We start from the raw sequence: 20467 nt of genomic DNA, 5'->3' as shown, positions 1-20467 counted from the left end.
ATGATTCTATATCAGAAACATCCTTCTGAATATGATTTTATGGAAAAGAGACACAGAAAACCAAGTTTCACAAGGCACCATCATCCTCTGAGAAAAGCAGTAAAACATTGTAAAAAGGTATAAAATAAAGGCCAACCCTTGTAGTCAAAATGTACTTGAACTTTTTTTGAACACAAACCCAGGTCTTTCAAACAAACGATTCAACTTCAAATTAGTACCACTGGGGAAAATATTTTCAAAACTACATGTAATATTCTGTACATGTGAACATGTTTATTTTGTGTGAAATTTATCTACTGTTTCACCAGGACTTAAAATATTAATCAGTCATAACTAAAAAAATAATACAGGAAGGCTAATTTGAAAGCTTTGTGTCATGAAAACATCAGATGCAACTACTTTGAAAGCCAAACAAGATGCCCAAGAAATTAATTTGGATGACATTTTAGTAAGTGTTTTCATGGTAACACATTATTCTAGAACCAAATTAAATGCAGTTAATTTATTTGAAAGTCTACGTCTTCTTTTTCTTTGTTCTGTATCTTTTATTTCTTGATGTACCTTAGGGATTCAGAGCTGCATTGTTCACTACTACTCTGCCAGAATTTATTTGGTATAGGAAGACATGATCTCCAAATCATCTAGTCCAACCCCCTCTGCATCAAGCAGGGGCAGCCTCAACTAAGTCAGGCTGCCCAGAGCCCTGTCGAACCTCACTTTAAATATCTCCAGGGATGAGGCCCCAACCACCTCCATGGGCAACCTGTTACAGTGTTCCACTACCCTCATGGTAAAGAACCTGTTCCTAACATCCAATCTAAATCTACTCTTTTCTAGTTTGAAGCCATTGCCCCTCATCCTATCACTGCAGGTCTTTGTAAACAGTCTCTCTCCATCCTTCTCATAGGCCCCCTTCAGGTACTGAAAGGCTGCTATTAGATCTGCCTGGAGCTTTCTCTTCTCCAAGCTGGACAACCCCAGCTCCCTCAGCCTGTCTTCGTAGCAGGTGTTCCAACCCCCTGATCATTTTCGTGGCCCTCCTCTGGACCCACCCTATCAGGTCCAGGTCCTTCCTATATTGAGGGCTCCAGACCTGGACACAGTACTCCAGGTGAGGTCAGGTGAAGTGGCAGAATCACCACTCTGGATCTGCTGGCAATGCATCTTTTAGTGCAGCCCAGGATGTGATTTGCCTTCTGGGCTGTAAGTGTACACTGCCTGCTCCTGTCCAGCTTCTCACCCATCAGCACCTCCAAGTCCTTTTCCACAGGGCTGCTGTCACCTCATCCCCTAGGCTGTATTGATAGTTACGATTGTTCCATCCCAGGTACAGAAGGTGGCCAACAGTATCCTTGGAGGCATTAAGAATGTGTCCAGCAGGTCAAGGGGGGCCCTTCTTCCCCTCTACTGTGCCCCAGTGAGAACATGTCTGGTTCAGTTCTGGGCTCCCCAGTTCAAGAGAGACAGGGAACTATTGGAGAGAATCAAAAGAGGAATACCAAGATGATTAGGGGACTGGAGCATCTCTCTTATGAGGAGAGGCTGAGAGACCTGGGGCTCTTTAGTCAGGAGAAGAAAAGACTGAGGGGATATTTTATCAATGCTTATAAATATCTAAATGGCAGGTTTCAAGAGTATGGCACCAGACTCTGTTCAGTGGTGCTCAGCAATAGGACAAGGGGCAAGGGACACAGAGTGGAACATAGGGTTGCATCTACAAACAAAGAACAACTTCACCGTGCGAGTGACAGAGCACTGGAAGAGGCTGCTCAGAGAGGTGGAATCTCCTTCTCTGGAAACATTCAAAATTGACTTGGAAACATTCCTGTGCAACTTGATCCAGGCAAACTTGCTTTAGCAGGGGTGTTGGGCTAGATGATCTGCAGAGGCTCCTTTTTCAACCCTTACCATTCTGTGATAAGCCTGCCCGGCAGTCACTGGACCTGATCCTGACCTGTATCTGTGCTTTGCATTCCCAGCCTGACCACTTCTTCATGATCTAGACTCTTACTAGAACCTGGCCAACATCTCTGGGCATGTTCTGCTTGCCTTGCCCATGTAGTGTACAATTGGGAGCTAGCTAGTTAGAGATATTGCTAGCCATCATAGCCAATCCCACTCCCAGCTCCCCAGCCAATCTGAGGAGTTATAGCTGTTCCCTGACACAGCCCCTTCCCTCCACTAATGTGTCCCACTACTTACATGCCTCAATAATGGTCCTATACAACTCCCTGTGAAGGCCACCTATAACACCTTGTGTATACCATGTGACAGTCGAATATCAATCATATCTGAAATCTTGCAGCTCTGGGTCCTATCCAAATGAGAAAATATGTTCAGCCACCAAAGAATGAGCAAATGAGCAAGTCAAATCACAAATTTCTTTAAAGATATTGAATAAGAATTTTAAAGAGAACATATTTCCACCCAGGTTAAAAACCTAATGAAGAATGCCCATTTTTTAGTACTATGCATAAAATATTCTTGTCAGGTTTAATCTTAAGTAAAAAGAAACAGTGCTTTGAGATACATAACCTGAATTCATCCTTAGTGAAAATATTTTTTTTGGACAGCAGTGACTTCAGATTTTCTCACTTGAAAATTTAACTGTTGGGGAGAACTGAAACAAAAAGGCTGATAGTCCTTGGCAGAGGAAAAAAATACACTCTGCAGCCACCTGTGGGTTAAGAGTCAACAGTTGGGAGTACCTCTTAACAATGATCTACAAGCTACCTGTTCAGTAAGGAATATAACCTCAAATTTAATTTTTGCAAAACCTTGAGTACTAGGGCAGTCAACCTAGCTTACTGACAGTTTCTCTGTAGCTAACAATTATGATTGGGGGTTTCACTTAACTTAATGAACTTCCATGATGAATGCTTTAGGAATAAATCTTAAGCATGTTCTCATCTGACGGACTACCACTGTTAGGAACAAAGGTTAAGTCCTATATTGCTACCACCAAAACACAACACAGACTTTTTTCAGTTCTGCTGAAGTCTGGTTGAAGACTTCTTGAAAAATTTTCTTCACAGACAATGAACGCTCTAAAATGAATGTGGAATGTATATTCAGACTGCGTGCCTCAAAAAATCCATACTAAGTGCCTATCAATGTCTAACAAATTATTTCCATTTATCTTTGAGATTATTTGGCAGGCAGGTTAAGAGCCAGGAATTTCTGAGATCTGATCCAATTTCCAGGCATATTCTAATGTAAACACTTTGACACTTCTGTCTCTACTTCCCTTTTGGGAAAACGACAATAAATGAGAAACTGAACATGGTATGAATTTTCCATAATTGGTATGGAAAAGATGCCTTTGAAGGGGAAAACTCTAAATAAAATACTAAATACTCCAAAAGTCAGTGTAATTAGAGAAAATAAAAAGGCATTTTACTAATTTAATAGTATATAGTTAATTCCCTTTAGGTTAATCCAATTTTCACCAGCTGACGTCACACTACTTAGTGTTTTAGTACTAACACCAATTCCAACATTATAAGTGAAGTTCCATAACTTTCTTTACATCAGTAATCATCTGCAGGCTTTATTTAGGAAAGTACAGCCTCTAAAATGAGGGGAAAATATAGCTCTTCACAGATACTACAATATATGCAAAGTACACAAACAAATTATTAGTGAAGCACAATGAGACTGTGAAAACAAGAAAGGTTTGTTGCCAATCACATACCCGCCTTTAATATAGTCAAGGAATGAAACTTCTGTTTCAATTAGGAAGGAAAGCAGTGTTACCTGAAAGCAAATAAAAGACAGTCAGACACGAATTCTCATTTCCCAGCTGAACAAGTAGAGACACAAGCATAATGTGTTTAGTGTTCTGCCCTTAAGATGCAACTCCTACAGTATTAGTGAAAACAATATTAAAAAAAAAAAAAGAAAAAAAAAAAGAAAAACCCAACAACTATTTCAATAGGCAGATCTTGAAAGGGAAGAGACAAAGCTGGAAGCCTACTACAATTGCTGAGGTTGTTTTTTGTTTGGGGTTTGCTTGCTTGTTTTGGTTGGATGGTTTGTTTTTGTGGTGTTGGTGTTTTTGGTTTTGTTTGGTTGTTGGGGTTTTTTGTTGCTGCTGGGGTGGGAGGTTTTGTTTGCTTGTTTTTTGTTATTATTGTTGGTGTCGGTCTTGTTTGGTTTTCTTTGTTTGATTGTGGAGATTTTCTGTTTGGTTGGGTTTTTTTATGGTTTTGTTGTTGTTGGAGGTTTTTTGGTGGTTTTTTTGTTTGTTTGTTTCTCACTCACTAGTAAGGGATGGAACACTGTATTCCAGGGCAAATTACCATATGCACATCTTCTGATCACTGTGCACTATATCTATTGCCAAATACTAGAGGGCAGATGACAATGCATCTATTCGGTGTTGAAGAACTCCGTTACAATTATTTATGTAATTTCTCATCTAACAGTAGAAGTAGAATAATGTATTCATACAAAACAGGAATGCAAAAACATAGTAAATTATACATATATAACACAAAAAAATTAAAGCGGAATATATATAAATAAATAAATAAATAAATATATAAAAAAGCAGAGATTAATTTCTTTAGTCCCAGTTTTTATCATTCAGAAATTATATGCATCCAAAACACAGGCAGTGGTCTAAAGATATTACTGGCATTTCCAGCACAGGAGTCAGAGAAGTATGAATTCAAGCGTAAAAGATCCAGCATTTAAGATCTTCACACATCACACAACATTTGTGAAGCAAAGAATTCAAATTAATTTTATTTACAACTTGACACAAAATTCTTACAAGAAGAAGTGAAAGCAAATTTACTGATGATACAAAGATATAAAGGGGACAGAAGTTTGTAACAAAATTCAATTTGCCTCCAACAGCAGCAAAATATAAAAAACTGAAAATATTCCTATGTTGTAAATTTGAAAAGTTTAAAATTATCCAACTAGCCTTCTCGTTGAGAACAGAAGACTGTAACAAAGTTCTACCAGTCTAGCAGCAGCATAGTTTTGCACATAACACTGAAATGTCTACACATTTTCCCACTGGACACCTATTTTAATAGTTCATCCATTATTACAGGTGGTCACCTTGTTCCTAATCAGTTTAAGTAAATGTTTTCAGAGAATTTGATTAAAAATTGATAAAAAGAAACAGACAAGACCCTCCCAAAGTGGCCAAAGTGTTTACTGCCACACAATTACTACCAAGTTTATTTTATAGTGAATTTTAGATTACACTGCTTCATTTTGTTCAAAACTAATCATCTATTCTGAAATATTTCTGCTTATAATGTAGTTTGTGTGTCTGAATAAACTGACTCCTTAAGTAATAATTGACACGGCTACTCTATGCATACAGTGCTTAAAAGCAGCAGTGAGAGAGTAGTCAATGATTTATATTCTTTAAAATTCTCCAGAAGCCAGCTGCAAGTTTTAGGCATCTGGTTTGAAAAATAAAGATAAAGAATATTTTGGATGAATGGCAGGGATGAGAAAAACAAAACTGCAGGCAAGTACATAGGAAAATGTAAATTTGGAGAAGCATAAGGGAGGCCTAAAGGACTAATCAAAGTAAGAGCAAAAGGGCACAAAGAGGACTTGTAATTTTTCAAAACCAGCAGTGAGAAGGAAAGAGGAAAGAAAATGGCTGGGTTTTGGAAGTTTCCATGTAACTGAGACAAAGGATAACAAGACAGTTGATTTTGTCTGTTCAAATAAGAGTTAAAATATTCAAAACCAAAATCAACTAGAAAATTGAACAAGTAAACACATTTTTTTTCTTCTGCACCCTACACCAGATTTCATACTTACAGTTTTGAGTACACTTATTTTTAGTATTCATTTAAAATAATAACTTTTCCTATGTTCCTGACTCCCTGGATTAGCAGAGTAAAACTTTATTTTAACATTGTAGTAAAAGGTATGTTAGTGAAAAAAAATAAATCAGTCTAACAAATAAGACCTTGTATGGTACATTTTCATAGACAAGATGCTTCTCCTTATTTTTTATCATTTAAAGCAGAGGTAGAAAACAATTGTTTCTTTTCCACCTGATGAACAGACTTATACAGAATGTCAGAGTGATAGATTCCTTCAAGGCTACAGTTCAGAGTGAAAGCAGCCCTGCTCACTTCAGTGACACTGTTCATGTAGAAAAAAAACCCCATGTGCTGGGTGTGTTTTAAAAAAACATTGCCTTATATCTGATTCTGTTTTATAACATGCAATTCTTTAACAAAAAACGGAGATAAATATTGCAGAATTTAACATCATGGATGCCAGAACACCAAAGCTGAAAAAGTGAAGGGAATTATTTGCATTGCTAGCAAATGGTTCATAAAAGAGAATACAAAATACAAACAAAAGCATATTAAATTCTCGTCCCAAACTACACTACACATGTTGTCTCTTCTTGGTTTAGCAGTGATAAGCATACTAGCTTCTACTTATGCTAGCTCAGCAGTTAAACGTAATAAGAAAGTTTACTTTTAAAATTGCAGATAAAAGTCAATAGCGTTCAGTCCAACAATTTCAAGAATTAGACTGAAATTTTGGTATAACTCAGTCTGGAAGTCATTGGCAACTTGAACAGCACACTTGGACAGAGCTTTTATCTGACTCTTAAAAAATCTGAAAATAAATGCTGTTGTAAAATAGTTTACTGTTGTGACATTCACAGAAGATTCTGTTCTAACACTATTAAATTGCAAGCCAATTATGCTCAGCTTCAAAGGAAAAGAAAAGCATATGGCAACATAAAGTATATTTACTTACTGTCCCAGAATTAACATACTTTTTCTTTTTTCCTTTTTTCTTTGGATTTATTACCTAGAAACACAGATACAAATATTAAAGCAGTACGATTTATGATTTAACATGAAGAGCAGTGTTAGATACCTTCAACACAGAAGGGAGTCTGTTTTCAGTGGATTCTAAATTTGTTCAGCATACTGTGTACTTGTGTATTTCAATGCTGGGATATATCCATATTTGAAAACTGGTGATTTTTTTTCTTCATGGTACCCTCCAAGCAATCCAGTGCTGTTATTTTCATTTGACAAAAAAGGGACTATGGAAATAGGTGAGACTGTTCATTAAATCTGAGTGCTCAGTGAAAGGCTGCAATATGGTCTTCTTAGAGCATTCAGTTCTCCAGGATGAGCAACCCAAACTCTTTCAGCCTTTTTTCATAGGAGTGATGCTTGACCCCTCTGATAATTTATGTGGCCTTCCTCTGCACCTGCTCCAAGTCCAAGGCTTTCTTGTGCTAAGGGCTCCAGAGAAGTAGTAAATTGCACCAAAGTACAAAGGGTGGTAACATGGAGAGGCAAATATGAGATGCTCAGAAAATGTATGTTACTGATGGGGTGAGATTTTGATACTATAATTAAGACACTGTAAAATTACTTAACACAAAATATTCCTGGTAGGGTTACACAAGAAGAGAGCACATTTTCACTTGCCACAGTAATCTGTGCTATGACACTATCCATAGGAAACTGCTGTAAATTACAGTAACTCTGGGGTTGATCTTGGATTTAATAAGAAAAGAAACCCCAAGGCTTTTAGTTATCTTTGTCCTCCTTTGCACAGCAGCACCTTTGATCATTTCAAAATAAAAGCAAGGCACGTAATTGGAGCACCTTTCTTTCCTTCTTTGTATTAGTGACTGCCTAAACCACGATTATGTTCACCTCTATTAGGAAAGCAAAATGTTACAAAATACTGAAGTTTAATGGCATTAGTCCAAGACCAATTAAAGGACAGCTTAAGGAATGAGAAAGGTCTGCACACCATAGGAAAAAAAAAAAGAAAACCAACCAGGCTATAGCCACATAGGCTTGTCTTCTCATTACTATCAAGAATTTTTCCATGAAGAAGAAACAACACATTTCAGTTCTGAGAGACACCATGCAAGCAAACAGCATGATGCTGATATTGATAGTGCAAATACAGATACTGACCTAAATCCTTAAAAAAATCATGGCTAACACCTCAAAAAACATATCAAGTATTTATTCTGAGGGACCTAAGTGGTTTTGAAGTTAACCTAGCTGTCTTTAAATATCCTTATGAACCAACACTTTCAGATTCTTTGTTCTTCCTTATAAAAAGAGAAATGTGAAATATTTCCGAAGCTTGATTTTGACAAACACTGTGCAAATTTGACCAGTTTGCCATGAAAACTTTGGAACTGTTCTCATTTCCTGAAAGTGAGGAAATACTTGCCTCATACACGTTGAACTGAGATTGTCCTCTTGACAACTCTCTGTAACTTGTTGTGAATTCCCCGATGAAGTCATGGCTGTACAAAAAAAAAAAAAGTTTCAAACCAAATGCACAACATTTACTAATTTAAACACTAATTTAAAAAGAGAAACACAGTCAATATGCTCTGTCACCCCAAAAAAGAGCAATGGCAAAATATATAATTGACTTAAAAAAAAAAAGAAAATAGTATTCCTTTAGTATTCCTTCCTCTGTTGTGTGTTCACCCTGTTAATAATAAAAAACAGAGATCAAAACTTTTAGCTTAAGTCTTTATGACTTCTTAAATTAGCTGCACTAGGAGGACTAGATTGTAAATTAGTGATCTGATTCCATTGTAAGCTTACAAAATCTTAAAAAAAAAAAAAAGAAAAAAAGGTGGGCTATCAAAGATTATCACCATTTTATCACTGAATGACCACTGGAACCACAGACTCTGAACTGTATGTGAGACTACATGAGAGAAAGGGAGGCATTCAGTGTGAAAGGACTCAAACCAGAGAAGACCAGCCCCACCAATGTGTAACATGACATTAAGAGGTACTTTCAAGGGGAACACCCAAAGCTTATTTCAGCTGCTATGACTTCCCATCTGGGAAGCAGTCCACTGAAGCTACTCAGCTTAGGATATTAGTCATCATTGGAAATTACATCTTGACCTTCAGCTTTATAAATTCCATTTCTGCTCCAGGAATGTGTGCTGTCACCCACATTATTATTGTGGTAAACTAGAAACCTAGAAAGTCAAAATTTTACAAGTTTGTGACTGGTAAAATTTGTTTTTAAGAAATATACCACACTTCTAATTAATCTATAAAAATTAAAAGAAAATTTAAATTAATCTGACCACTGCAAGAATAAAAATGGAAACAATCCACAGCAACATGAACTTTCTTGATTAATCAAGAAATTAAAAAAAAACTAATCATAACAAAACAACACCACAAACACAAACATTACTTTATGAAACCAGCATAAAATAAAAAATATGTAATATTAATATAAATATTATAATATTAAATATTAGAAGACCAGTCATCATGCTAATGCACATGAAATAAGCAAAGCATCCTGTAAGGAAGCTTGGGAAGTACAACATGGTGAAGATATTTCTGATTACTCAGATTCAGAAGGAACCACCTCTCATGAAGAAATCCCTTTCTACTCTGGAGGTCAGGAAATTGACTCTAAGATGACTAAGAATTTTCTTTAGAAATACATTGATTAAATTTTTTTAAAATGGTCAAAAAACATTGCAATGACTGTTAGAGCAAGGGAATAGAGGCTATGTAGCGTAACTCATTATTAAAAACAAAGCACCAATCCCTCTCATTATTAATGATTACACTTCACCAGATGGATCTCTCTGCATTGAGAATTCAGAAAAAAAAAAATCATGCTCCCTTCCAAACACCAAATACTCCTAGACTGAAAAGACTTCTGCCCATGAGTGACATGTCAGAACACTGATTCAGAGACTCTTAGCATATAAATCACCTGAATCCCATCTCCCTAAATCTTCCACTTTTGGCACAATGCTTTTAAGCGCTGAAAAATCACTTTTGGAGTTCTACTTTACTTTTTTTTTTTTTTTAAATCATCTAGGGAAAAAAGTCAACAAAACAAAAACAACCAACAAAAAGAAAGGACAATCATCATCAGAAATATGTCAATGAGTAAGGTGAAAAAGTACAATAATTTAAAAATCAGCTATCTACCGGGAGAAGGAGGAAAGGAGGATGAAGATGGAGGTCAAGAAATAAGGTGAGAGAGCCTGTAATGTGACATTTGCAGTCTCCTGCAACATTGAGATTCTCGGATGCATGTTTTGGTGGCCCTAACTCATTATGGAAAAAAAACCCCAACATTTCCTGTAGGTTCAAGCTTATAGAGACATGGACCTGCTGGAGTGGGAACCACGAAGATGATCAGAAGCTGGAGCACCTCTCCTACGAAGACAGGCTGAAAGAATTGGGGGTGTTCAGTATATGAAGGGGACCTACAGGAAGGCTGGGGAAGGACTGTTTAGAAAGGCCCATAGCAATAGGACAAGGAGAAATAGTTTTAAACTGGAGCAGGGTAGATTTTAGTTAGATGCAAGGAAGAAATTCTTTACAATAATAGTGATAAAATACTAAAACAGGTTGCCCAGACATTCAAGAACAGACTTGATGTGGCCTGCTTACTGCAGGGGCATTGGACAAGATGACCTTTGAGGGTCCCTTCCAACCTGATACAATCTATGAAACGGCTTTTGCGGCACAAAGGCTAAGTAACAATTTCCCTGAATTTAGTGGAAAAGCCTTCACAGAGAAATAAAACCAGAGTATTGCTGATGTGCTGATGGGAAGTTGCACATCTTATTTTTCCTGCCTGTAAGTACTTCATTGATAAGGACACACAAGAAAAAAAAGTAGTCACTGTTCTACAAAAGTGGGCTTGTCCAAAGTAACAAAAGCAACTTTTACAACTTCCCACATCATCAAACATTTTGGGGGTTGTCACAGCTCTTAGAAACAATAAAAGATAACGTTTAGAAAAAGTGTATCATATTTTGAGCAAAAATTTGTTTGAGACAAAGAACTGTTTAATAATTAATCATGTTAATGCTACTAAGGTCCTGTATTTAGTCAAGAAATTTTAAGTGATGTTTGAAAAGAAGTGAGAGCTAAGAACATACAATTACTCTTAACAATGTAATTCATTAACATGACAGTATGAAGCTCTACTCAAAGCACCCTAGAGCCATTTTTTCCCCCAAGTACAGATAACAGAACAGAATGGGGCAAAAGGGAAAAAAAACCCTCTAATGCAAGACTCAAGAAGTCAAGAGGCATGTCAAGTTTCATAAATCAAATATAAATCAAATATATGCACAGGAATGTTGCCTGACTGCAGATTAACCTGCATTATTTGGTATCTCTGCTATCTAGCACTCTCTCTGATGACTTTCCAACAGTTGCTTTTGCCTAATCTGCACATCTCTGGAACAAACATTTGGCGTAGTGAGGTGATCAGCTAGTGTACAACTGCTTATAAACAAAGAGCGCATAAAAAATGGAAATTAATATAAACTGAGTAACACCAGCATGGTACTAGACTAATACTTGAATAGGATTTACTTCAGATACATTTGGTAATGTCAAATTTAAGCTATGCACCTAGGTTCTTGCTACACTCTCTAGTAAGTCATACTGGCAAATTACTCCAGTGCAGATGGAAAAAATCTGACCATTTCCCCCTGCAAGATACTGAGGTAGCTTAAATGATTAGTTCAGTCCAGTTGTCTGATTTTTACATTGTTTGAAGTTACATGAGATGAGTGATGAGGAATTTAACATGTAAGATTTCAAGGTTCTGTCTTTATTCAAAAAAAGGTGGAAAACAAAAGGCAACCCCCCCATACAGTTAGAATAAAAAGGCATATATGTAAAAAGTATTGTTCTTCAGTTATTCCTTTATAGATACTCAGAGAGGGATGTGAGCTGTCAAACTGTTTGGGAGAGTGCAGAGGCTAATCATTACCTGAATTTCACAGTTTGTTGAATTCGTTTAAGATTTCACTTCGAATTGCAGCTACACCGTATTATTTGTCTAATTTCTTCCTTTTCTTATTAATTATACCTCAGTTTTAGATTTTGGAAGAAACATTTTATATCAAACACATGCGGTTTAATAAGAAATAAAGGCTGTATTTTATTAAGATATTAACTTGGCAATATAATTTCATTTTTCATTATTAGTTTTGCCAAGTCCTTTAAAATGTGATCTACTTACACTTGATGACACTACAATATTTTTTAAAAAATAATTTAAATGAGGAATAGAGGATATTTACTAATAAGACTTTGTTAATTTAAACATTCTTAATTGCCAGAATATCGTATTTTGTCTCTCCAGCAAATATCTAATAAAGAAGGGTGAATTTTCTCTAGCAGGTATTTATAGAGGATAAATGTGATAAGAAAGCTTATAAATCAGCATGCTTCATGATGGAACCAAAAAGACTGAGGAAACTGAAATTGGTTTTTGACCTTGTCAACAAGGAAATGAACGGCAGCTCAGGATAAATTTGCCTATTATCATTACAAGATGTTTTGGGATGCAGAAGTATAGTAACATTAGCTATAATACTAGAAGGAAACTGCACAAGCAATATTAAAGACATCATTCTAGAATAAATAATATACTCTTAAAAATCCCAATATAAGTGTACATCCATATATGTAAAATACAAATGAAGGTTAATAGGAATTAAGACAGAACATTTTAAAAATAAATAATCATAACTTATTCTTGTATTACATGAAAGTTCTACTACCATAATCTATGAGTACAGTTTTTAATCAAAATATGCTCAAGTATTTTTGAAAGAACAAGAGGTATCAGTCCAGTCTGATAAAAAATTTCACCTTGTTTGTCAAAATAAGGGTAATTTGAAGTGCTAACTTCTTCAGAAAAGAAGTTACCCTCAGTACGGTCAGCGAGCCTAAGAACAGACTGCTCCTCTTGAATCAAGCAATAGAACTTCCACATATATTCCACCATCCTCTTTCTAGCAGTCAAATTGTTTAAAACCCAGGTCTTCCAACTCCAGAGTTTATAACAATGAACATTCAAATCCAATCTGAAATTCTGATCACTAGTAGGCAGTTTCTACATTGCAATATTTAGGCTACCTTGAAGTAGCAATTGCAGGCTCATACATTTTACCACACTTGAGAATCAACTTTTATGAAGCAGTGTTTTAAGCAAAAGAAAGTAAATTATTATATGGGTATGTCTCTCTTCATACATGTACTTTAACTAATAATATGAGATTCTTGAAACTGATTTTACAGATAACAAAGCATTCTATCTTGCTTGCTCTGTGTATGAATATACACACGTCTGAAACTGGCTCATACACCAACATTTACTGCAACTACAGAAGAAAACAGAACTGTAGCACAGCAAAACTTTTTCTGTAGTACCTGCTTCTACATATTGATAAAAACCATTCACTAGTGCTGTTCTGGGCGCTGTATATACACTTTAAAACTTGTATAAATATGCATGGATAACCCTAAACAACTAATGTCTTACCTTCCATCTCTATCCCAATCGTACACTTCTACTTTAATTGTCCTACAAAAAAACAAACACACAACAAACAAACAATGTATTAAAAATATATTTAAATGTAAAAGGATTGCCTATAATATTTGTATTTTAATATCATATGGGTACATCCATTGTGCCAAATCCACAAGGCAGAATTCTTTAAGCCTTAAAGTATTAGCAAAGTTTTTAAGAACATTAACAAACTGGAACTTATTGTGGAGGTTTCTTTGGTATATGCTATTATCTGGAAAACAGGTATCTACTGTGAGGTAATAACATTGTACAGAAAAAAAAGGCAATAGATACATATTTCAGAAGTATGCAGAGTTTGAGAGAGCCTTAGGAAACAAAATTGCTAAGCAGTAAAGTACAGATTAAAAGCAATGTTCACAATACAAAGTAAAGTACATTAAAGCAAAAAGGAATTCTAGTCAATACATTTTGGTTCTTAAATGAAAATAACTACTTCAGAATACAATAAAACTCTGGTAGACAATATTAATACCTTCTAAACATTATACAGCAGTGAAAGATGAAAACTGTGAGACATACCTAAGATTTTGTGAAGGCCCTGTATGTGGTTTCAGATGAAAGAATTTGTAGTTCTTTAAAGACTGCATTTTTCACCTCTTAAAATAGTTGCTAGCTTGCAAGAGAGGAGGAGGTTGCTTGGCTAACTGACCAAAGAGAAAAGAGCAGCATCTTTTTGTTTGTTTTCAATTCAATTCATATAAAGCCAACAGGACAGTCATTTAGTTTCTCAGACTACACTAGGAAGCCATCAGATTATACAACACAACCATGAGCCTGACTTCCTAAAATGAAGTGTGGCAAGTTGTCATGGTAGGGCTATGACATGGCCCAGTACAACTCAGACTGGCCTTAAGATGTCTAGACATGGTCCCTCTCTCCCCTTCCTTCCTGCAGAAAGACAGGACAACAAGGGAAAAAGTACAAAGAGGACAGGACCCCTGCCTGCCTGGTAAACAAGTTGTTTACCTGGGATAAGAGCACGTATGCTGACCACTGCTCCCCCAGAAAAAAGGCCTTTGTTTCTGCCTTTTATGGCTGTAGCCTGGCACAACACCTTTCCATTGGGCAGCTACATGTTAGCTTCAGTTGCCCCATTGAACCAATTGATCTCTGGCAAATTGTATATATATATGGATTGACTTGGTAGTCATCTTTGCCTTGCTTCAAAACTTGCTTCAAGCTTTGCTGCCTTGAGTTGCCCTGCCCTGCCTCGAGTGCCTGGTCCAGAGCCTGGGATAAAGCCTTGAGCCCACACATAGCAAGCCAGATCCACCTAGCCTGCTTCCCCTTGCTACTAGAATCGTGCTGTGCCTCAGTTTACCCAGAAACCAAGCAAGTGCCTGTTGCGAGAAGTGTCGTTAACCACCCGCTGTCCGCTGAAGCCAGATCAGCCTGGAACAACGTGGCAAACCCTTCTTGCCAGCAATCTGCCATGCCAGCACCATACTAGAGCACCCCAAAGCTTCGTTGCTAACATAGCAGCAGCATCCCCCATGTGGGTAAAACCAGCTGTGAGTAATTAATTCATTGCCCTTTTTGGCATAAAGGTCCTTATCGAGTCTCCCCCCCGCTGTAACTGAGCACTATCTGCTCCCAGGGACCCTCTCTTTCCAAGGTATTACCACCTAATTTGCATAGAATTGTTTGTCTTTTGCCCAAAGACTGTATATTCCTATTGTAAATATATATTCCAACCGTACAACGATCCTATTTAACAAGTTTTGGTAATTTTAATGAATAAAGGGTTACTAGTATTTTATTAATACCCATTTGCCATATCATTTATTAATTAAGGGTAATTTCTTAATCCCTCCCCTTACAACACATGTAGATAGTGGAGCATGGGGAAACAAACCAGAGGCAGGTGCTAGGTACCAGTTTTCCCCATAATGACAGGTTGCCCTGGACACCGTGGGAATACTCGTTGTGTCTGAGAGTCAGTAGCTGGGGAACAAGCTAGGTAATAAAACACTAAAATCTGCTAATATAGAAGTATTCAATGTAAACACTTTCCCAAGAGGAGAACTAATTAGAATTAATTTGATTTAAATCAGAATTTAAAGCAAAAACCCCCAGATTATTACACACACAAAATATATGTATCTAAAATATTTACATAGTATAAAACAATACCTGGCAGAAAAGTGCCTCATGAAAAATGTTAAGTATATTATGGTTTTGTACAGTTTCTTTAGCATCCATCTGATGAACCTGCAACTGGCTACTACATGAATCAGGATAATGAGACAGGATATTGAAATAGATTAACTAAAAGTATGATCAAATAAGCAGGCTCATGTACCTCCTATGCATTACTTCATATTTATGAGACTATACCTTTCTTATGCTAAAAGGCTCAAAGTTGAAGTTGTTCAGTCTAGAGAAGAGAAGGCTCCAGGGAGACCTTATTGTGGCCTCTATATATATAAAGGGGCATTGTAGGAAAGATGGAGATTAAGACTTCAATGAATTCTACCTGGCCTAAAATTAATTGAACATGACATAGAAAAATAACACCCCCAGATTTTATATATTTCAAGCAGCAGCTTGTTAACGTTTATTTTTCAAAACACTTTCACATGAAGTCATAAAGTCTGTGGCATCACAGGGGACAGAAAATTACTTTAAAATTTGCTTCAAGAGAAACTGTTCCCCATTCTTCCCGTGAGATACCGTTTAATAGATACTAAATAGTTTTCTTGAATTGGAAGGGACTCACTGGGGATAAGGTTTATTAACATGTGGTACTATGTATACCAACAGATTCATGCCTATGTTTTTTTCACTTTTTTATGGTGATATTCTAAAAAAGGCAAAGAAGGAGTTGCTTCATCTTGATGTATCTCTTTTGAACCCAAAGTTAATGGTTCTGACCACACCATTTGTTACTTTGTATCCTGCTTGTGAAGTTTCAGTTTGGGGTTAAGTTACTTTAGAATGAAAACTGCTTAAATTGCAAGTTACTCTGGAAAAAAGTAAAGAACAACTCCAAACCTACTTCATCCCACCAAGTTTTTGACCCTTGAAAGGAAAATTCCTTTAATGTAGTAAAAAAGGCAGTATCACAGAGATCTTTTTTCTTAGAGCACCATTATTTGATTTCTGTGTTTCAAAAATTGTTACTATTAAAGCTATCCAGTATACTCTAGTAAGTTGAGAGTTACCTAAGGTTTAGTGGGACTTAAATTTTGAATTGATTTACAAATCTCTGTTCAAATTGCCAAAGAATCTCAGTAAGAAGACCCAAATTGAGATGAATTCTTGAGAAGCATCTTCAGACGTGCAACTCTTCCTTGAATAAAATTCCTCTCTCCTGAAACCTATTTTACATTAAAAAGATTGATCACAGATCTTGTGTTTTACCTACTTTGCGTGACATGCAAGATATCAGAAGGTCTCTCAAGTCTTCATATGCTGATATTTTACCCTTTCTATTCTGCTGTTTTAGTTTAGAGGATGGGTTCTCTACCTTATAATTTTTTTAAAATCTCTTTAATTTAAAAAAGTAAAATCAATGTTAGAGATATCCTAAACCAAAACACTCTCTATTTTAAAACCTTCATGAAGACAATAACTGTGTGAAAGCTCATATTAAGAGAAAAAAAAAAAAAAAAAAAAAAGAAGAGAACACAAATATTAGAGATACTAAGTACTATTGTACTACTAAAGTCTCATTCATGGGATGGCTAAAAACAAACTGTATACTTAAATAGTTTGAGAAAAATTAAGAAAATATGGGCCTTTTCACAATGAAAAAGTAAATAAAGCTCACTCAGAAGCATACACTAACTGAAGATTTACTCTCCCCAAAACCAGGAAGAGTACTGTGATATATTCTTAATAATGACATTTATACTCACTTTTTACATTCATCACAGAATCTGGATCACCAGAAATTGATCTCTGAAAATATCATTTTATGGAACTGACTTTTCAGGTTTATGTTTTTAGAATTAATACTCCGATCTTAGGAATCTAATTCTTACCATTAGAAACAAAAGTTTTCAAATAAAAAAAACCCAAAACTTTTGATGGTTTTTGTGGAATATCAGCAGATACTAATTTGAATTAATCTGACAGCTAACAAGCATTTCTTAATTTAAATATGACTGGTTTAGGATGGATGATTGAATTCCATGGAGCCTTTTATTCATAAGGCATTCACTGAGCTCATTATGGTGAAGGCATTCAAAGTAGAATCAACATGAGAAAACAGTAGTTACACAATAATTTGAGGCATACAATTATACTTTTAAATTCTCTTTTGAAATGCTAGAGTTATTGTGGTAGAGGCATATTGAAATATCTTTAATTATTATTAAACTCCTTTCTCTTTAATATGATAAACAGTACAGCATCTAGAGATACTAGTTTCATGAGCACTATTTTGCTTATGCATTATGCACATAAATCCGTATATGAGTTAAAAATTCCATTTGATTAGAATATAATAATGATGAAATTGCTGCACTTTTATTTGCATCTAACTGAAAGAGTATCCAACATGTCCAACAACTGTATCAAGTACTTCACATGGAGAATGTTAGGAACATAGAAGAAACCCTTTATCTTCAGTTGGAAGAAGTATGACAACCTCCCCACAACACTCCCTCTTCCCCCCCAAACACAAGTCAATTAGCTTTACCTTTTAGTAATGGCCTTACAAAGAGGGCTTTGAGTTTATTACTCTGAAAACATTGTTTAGCTTAGTGAATATAAGCACTTCTTACCCCCTTGCTCCTTCATATTGACTACCAAGATTCAGTCAGTGGATTCAAGAGTTGGTTTCTTTAACCTCTGGTATTACCTAGTAATTTACAGGTTCAAGGAATGCCTTCGTGGACAACTAGGCCTTCATGGCAACTGATAATAGTAAGTTTTGTGTACACATTTCACTTGATAAAGCAATGGAGTTATTACATGACAAAATCATGTACTACTTTAACATAAAAAGTACATGATGTACACACACAGAAGATGAAAATACTACCTAAAGAACACAGATGATCATTGTTTTTCATTGAAACATCATTAAAACTAGTGTGCATGCTAGTCATGGTAGCCGTTTTTCAAACTACTCTTTTCTCTCTCTAATTGCTTCTTAATCACACCACAGAGACGAAATCACCACTAATGTTTCCTGCAGATTTAGTATATTGGCTTTATTTTTCTAAATTCTTCAAATGTGATGAATGGTTTTGAACATAAGTCCTTTCAAAATGGTGATTAAGTAACCTAAATAGCATCAATAACTGAAATGCATAAAAAACTTTCACATGAAAAGATACCTGTACTAGAGGGAAAGGAAAGTTTAATCTATAGCTAAGAAAGTTTAATCTATAGCTTACCGGTCATAGTCTCCATTACACAGTGCTCTGACAGAAATCTTGAATGCTTGCCACACTGGATTTAAGGTATTTTTTACGACTTCTGTTTTGTGGCAGATTGTAAAACTGCAAAAAAAAACCAAAAAACCCAAAAAAGATACATTTTGTACTTACTTTTTCTTTTGTATCATCAAACTCTGCTTAGAAGAGCTGTAATTTATATTCGCTCATACATACAAAATTAAAGATAAGAAGAACAGAAATGCAGAGAAATACCGAGAAGGGAAGACTGAAGAGGACAGACCTGTTTGAGAGAGATTACAGACTAGGGTGCTAAACAACTCTAAATCAAAAAATCTTTTTACCCAAAACTTTGATGTGAATTAAAACCATTCAGTGAGTTATTTCAGGCGAAAGCAGTCTCCACCTCACTTGCTTAAATGCGCCTTGTACAGCCAGGAATCTTCACAGATACAGAAGGAAAAGCGATCTGGTAAGGATTTGATTTTTAGCAACTAATTCAGAGGAGTCACAGCTTCCTGATTCTTGTTCCCCATTTTGTGTCTGATTTTTTAACCAGGGCTCTTTCAGTTAACATATAAGCCTCTGTGAGATCTCATAATCACCTCCTGTCAGGTGAAATACAATGAACTGGTTTAATGCATTCCACTTTCTCTAAATGATGCAACATTAAAATACTTCTTTTGAATCCTAGTCTTGGGAACAAATTGTTCAAAAGAAGACACAATACAAGGTCACTGGTGAAATCACTACGGAAATTCTACATACAGATGTAATTAAAGCTGTCTTTTGAGGGAATATCTTAAGTTCCAAAGTCTATGTTTTTAACCTGGTTACATGCCTGAAGGCATGCCTGAAGCTAAGAGGCAGAAAAAGGAAGCATCCTTCTGCCCCTGAGTGGCAAGTACTGTCCCAGTCTCCTCCTGGATTGAGGAGACCAATAAAGAATCTATGGCTCGACACTTGCCTCTTGGAAGACAATGAAGAAGCATCACACTGAAGGCTAATAAAAACTACCTATAGCAGTACACCCAGTAATGCCCAGAGAATTTCCATTATTGACCTTAATGTCACTCACAAAGGGGCCATAACTCCTTCAGGCTTGGAACTGAAGATATTCAGCATCTATTCAGGAAGTTGTTCCTATAATCTGTTTCCAAGAGGAAAAAAGCAGGGGACAGACACATATACCCATAAACAGGTTTACATTAACAACTGTTCCAGTTAAGCTACTGAAACATGCTAATATTGTACATGTCTGGTCATTGGTTTGATACAGTGTTATGTGAGGACTATCAGTAACCAAGAAAAATTAACCCCATGTAGGCAGTATGCTGACCAGAAGAGGGCATGTCAAGTCTTAGCAACAGAACAGGAGAGACTAGCATACTTTAATGCATACTTTAACAACTTAAAGCATGAATATAGAAAAATCTCTTTTACAAGTGGCTATTTGCTCTTCAGGGCTTTTCTCAATTTAATTTCCTTGAACTCTGTCAAAAAGATATTTCCTAATTTGCAGTATTTTTATCTGAAGCAATTTCTATCCATTAACATATTCTGCAGCTACAACTTTGAGAATTCTGTTTAATTTAAAGGCATACTATCTCTTAGCAGAAATAATGCCACTTAACTATTTTTATTACAATTAATTTCATAGTGTTCTATATTTAGACACATTTACCTCTTAAACCCCTGAACTGTAATATTTGATCTATTTGTTACAATAG

The 20467-nt window shown here is 35.9% G+C and overlaps 1 protein-coding gene across 1 annotated transcript in view; it reads right to left on the bottom strand.

Annotated features, from left to right (window-relative positions):
- Nucleotides 1–20467, bottom strand: part of CPNE8 (copine 8) — an 86189-nt gene that overhangs the window by 19034 nt on the left and 46688 nt on the right. Inside the window, exons 9-13 of the mRNA XM_054399971.1 lie at nt 18738–18842; nt 13339–13380; nt 8215–8290; nt 6760–6813; nt 3695–3756 (exon numbers count right to left, since the gene is read on the bottom strand). Coding sequence (XP_054255946.1) covers nt 3695–3756; nt 6760–6813; nt 8215–8290; nt 13339–13380; nt 18738–18842 — 339 coding nt within the window. The remainder of the gene's footprint in view (nt 1–3694; nt 3757–6759; nt 6814–8214; nt 8291–13338; nt 13381–18737; nt 18843–20467) is intronic.

This window comes from Indicator indicator, chromosome 3, assembly GCF_027791375.1.
Source record: "Indicator indicator isolate 239-I01 chromosome 3, UM_Iind_1.1, whole genome shotgun sequence".
In the NCBI taxonomy this organism is placed as follows: domain Eukaryota; kingdom Metazoa; phylum Chordata; class Aves; order Piciformes; family Indicatoridae; genus Indicator; species Indicator indicator.
This window is presented reverse-complemented; position numbering and strand designations above follow the sequence as displayed.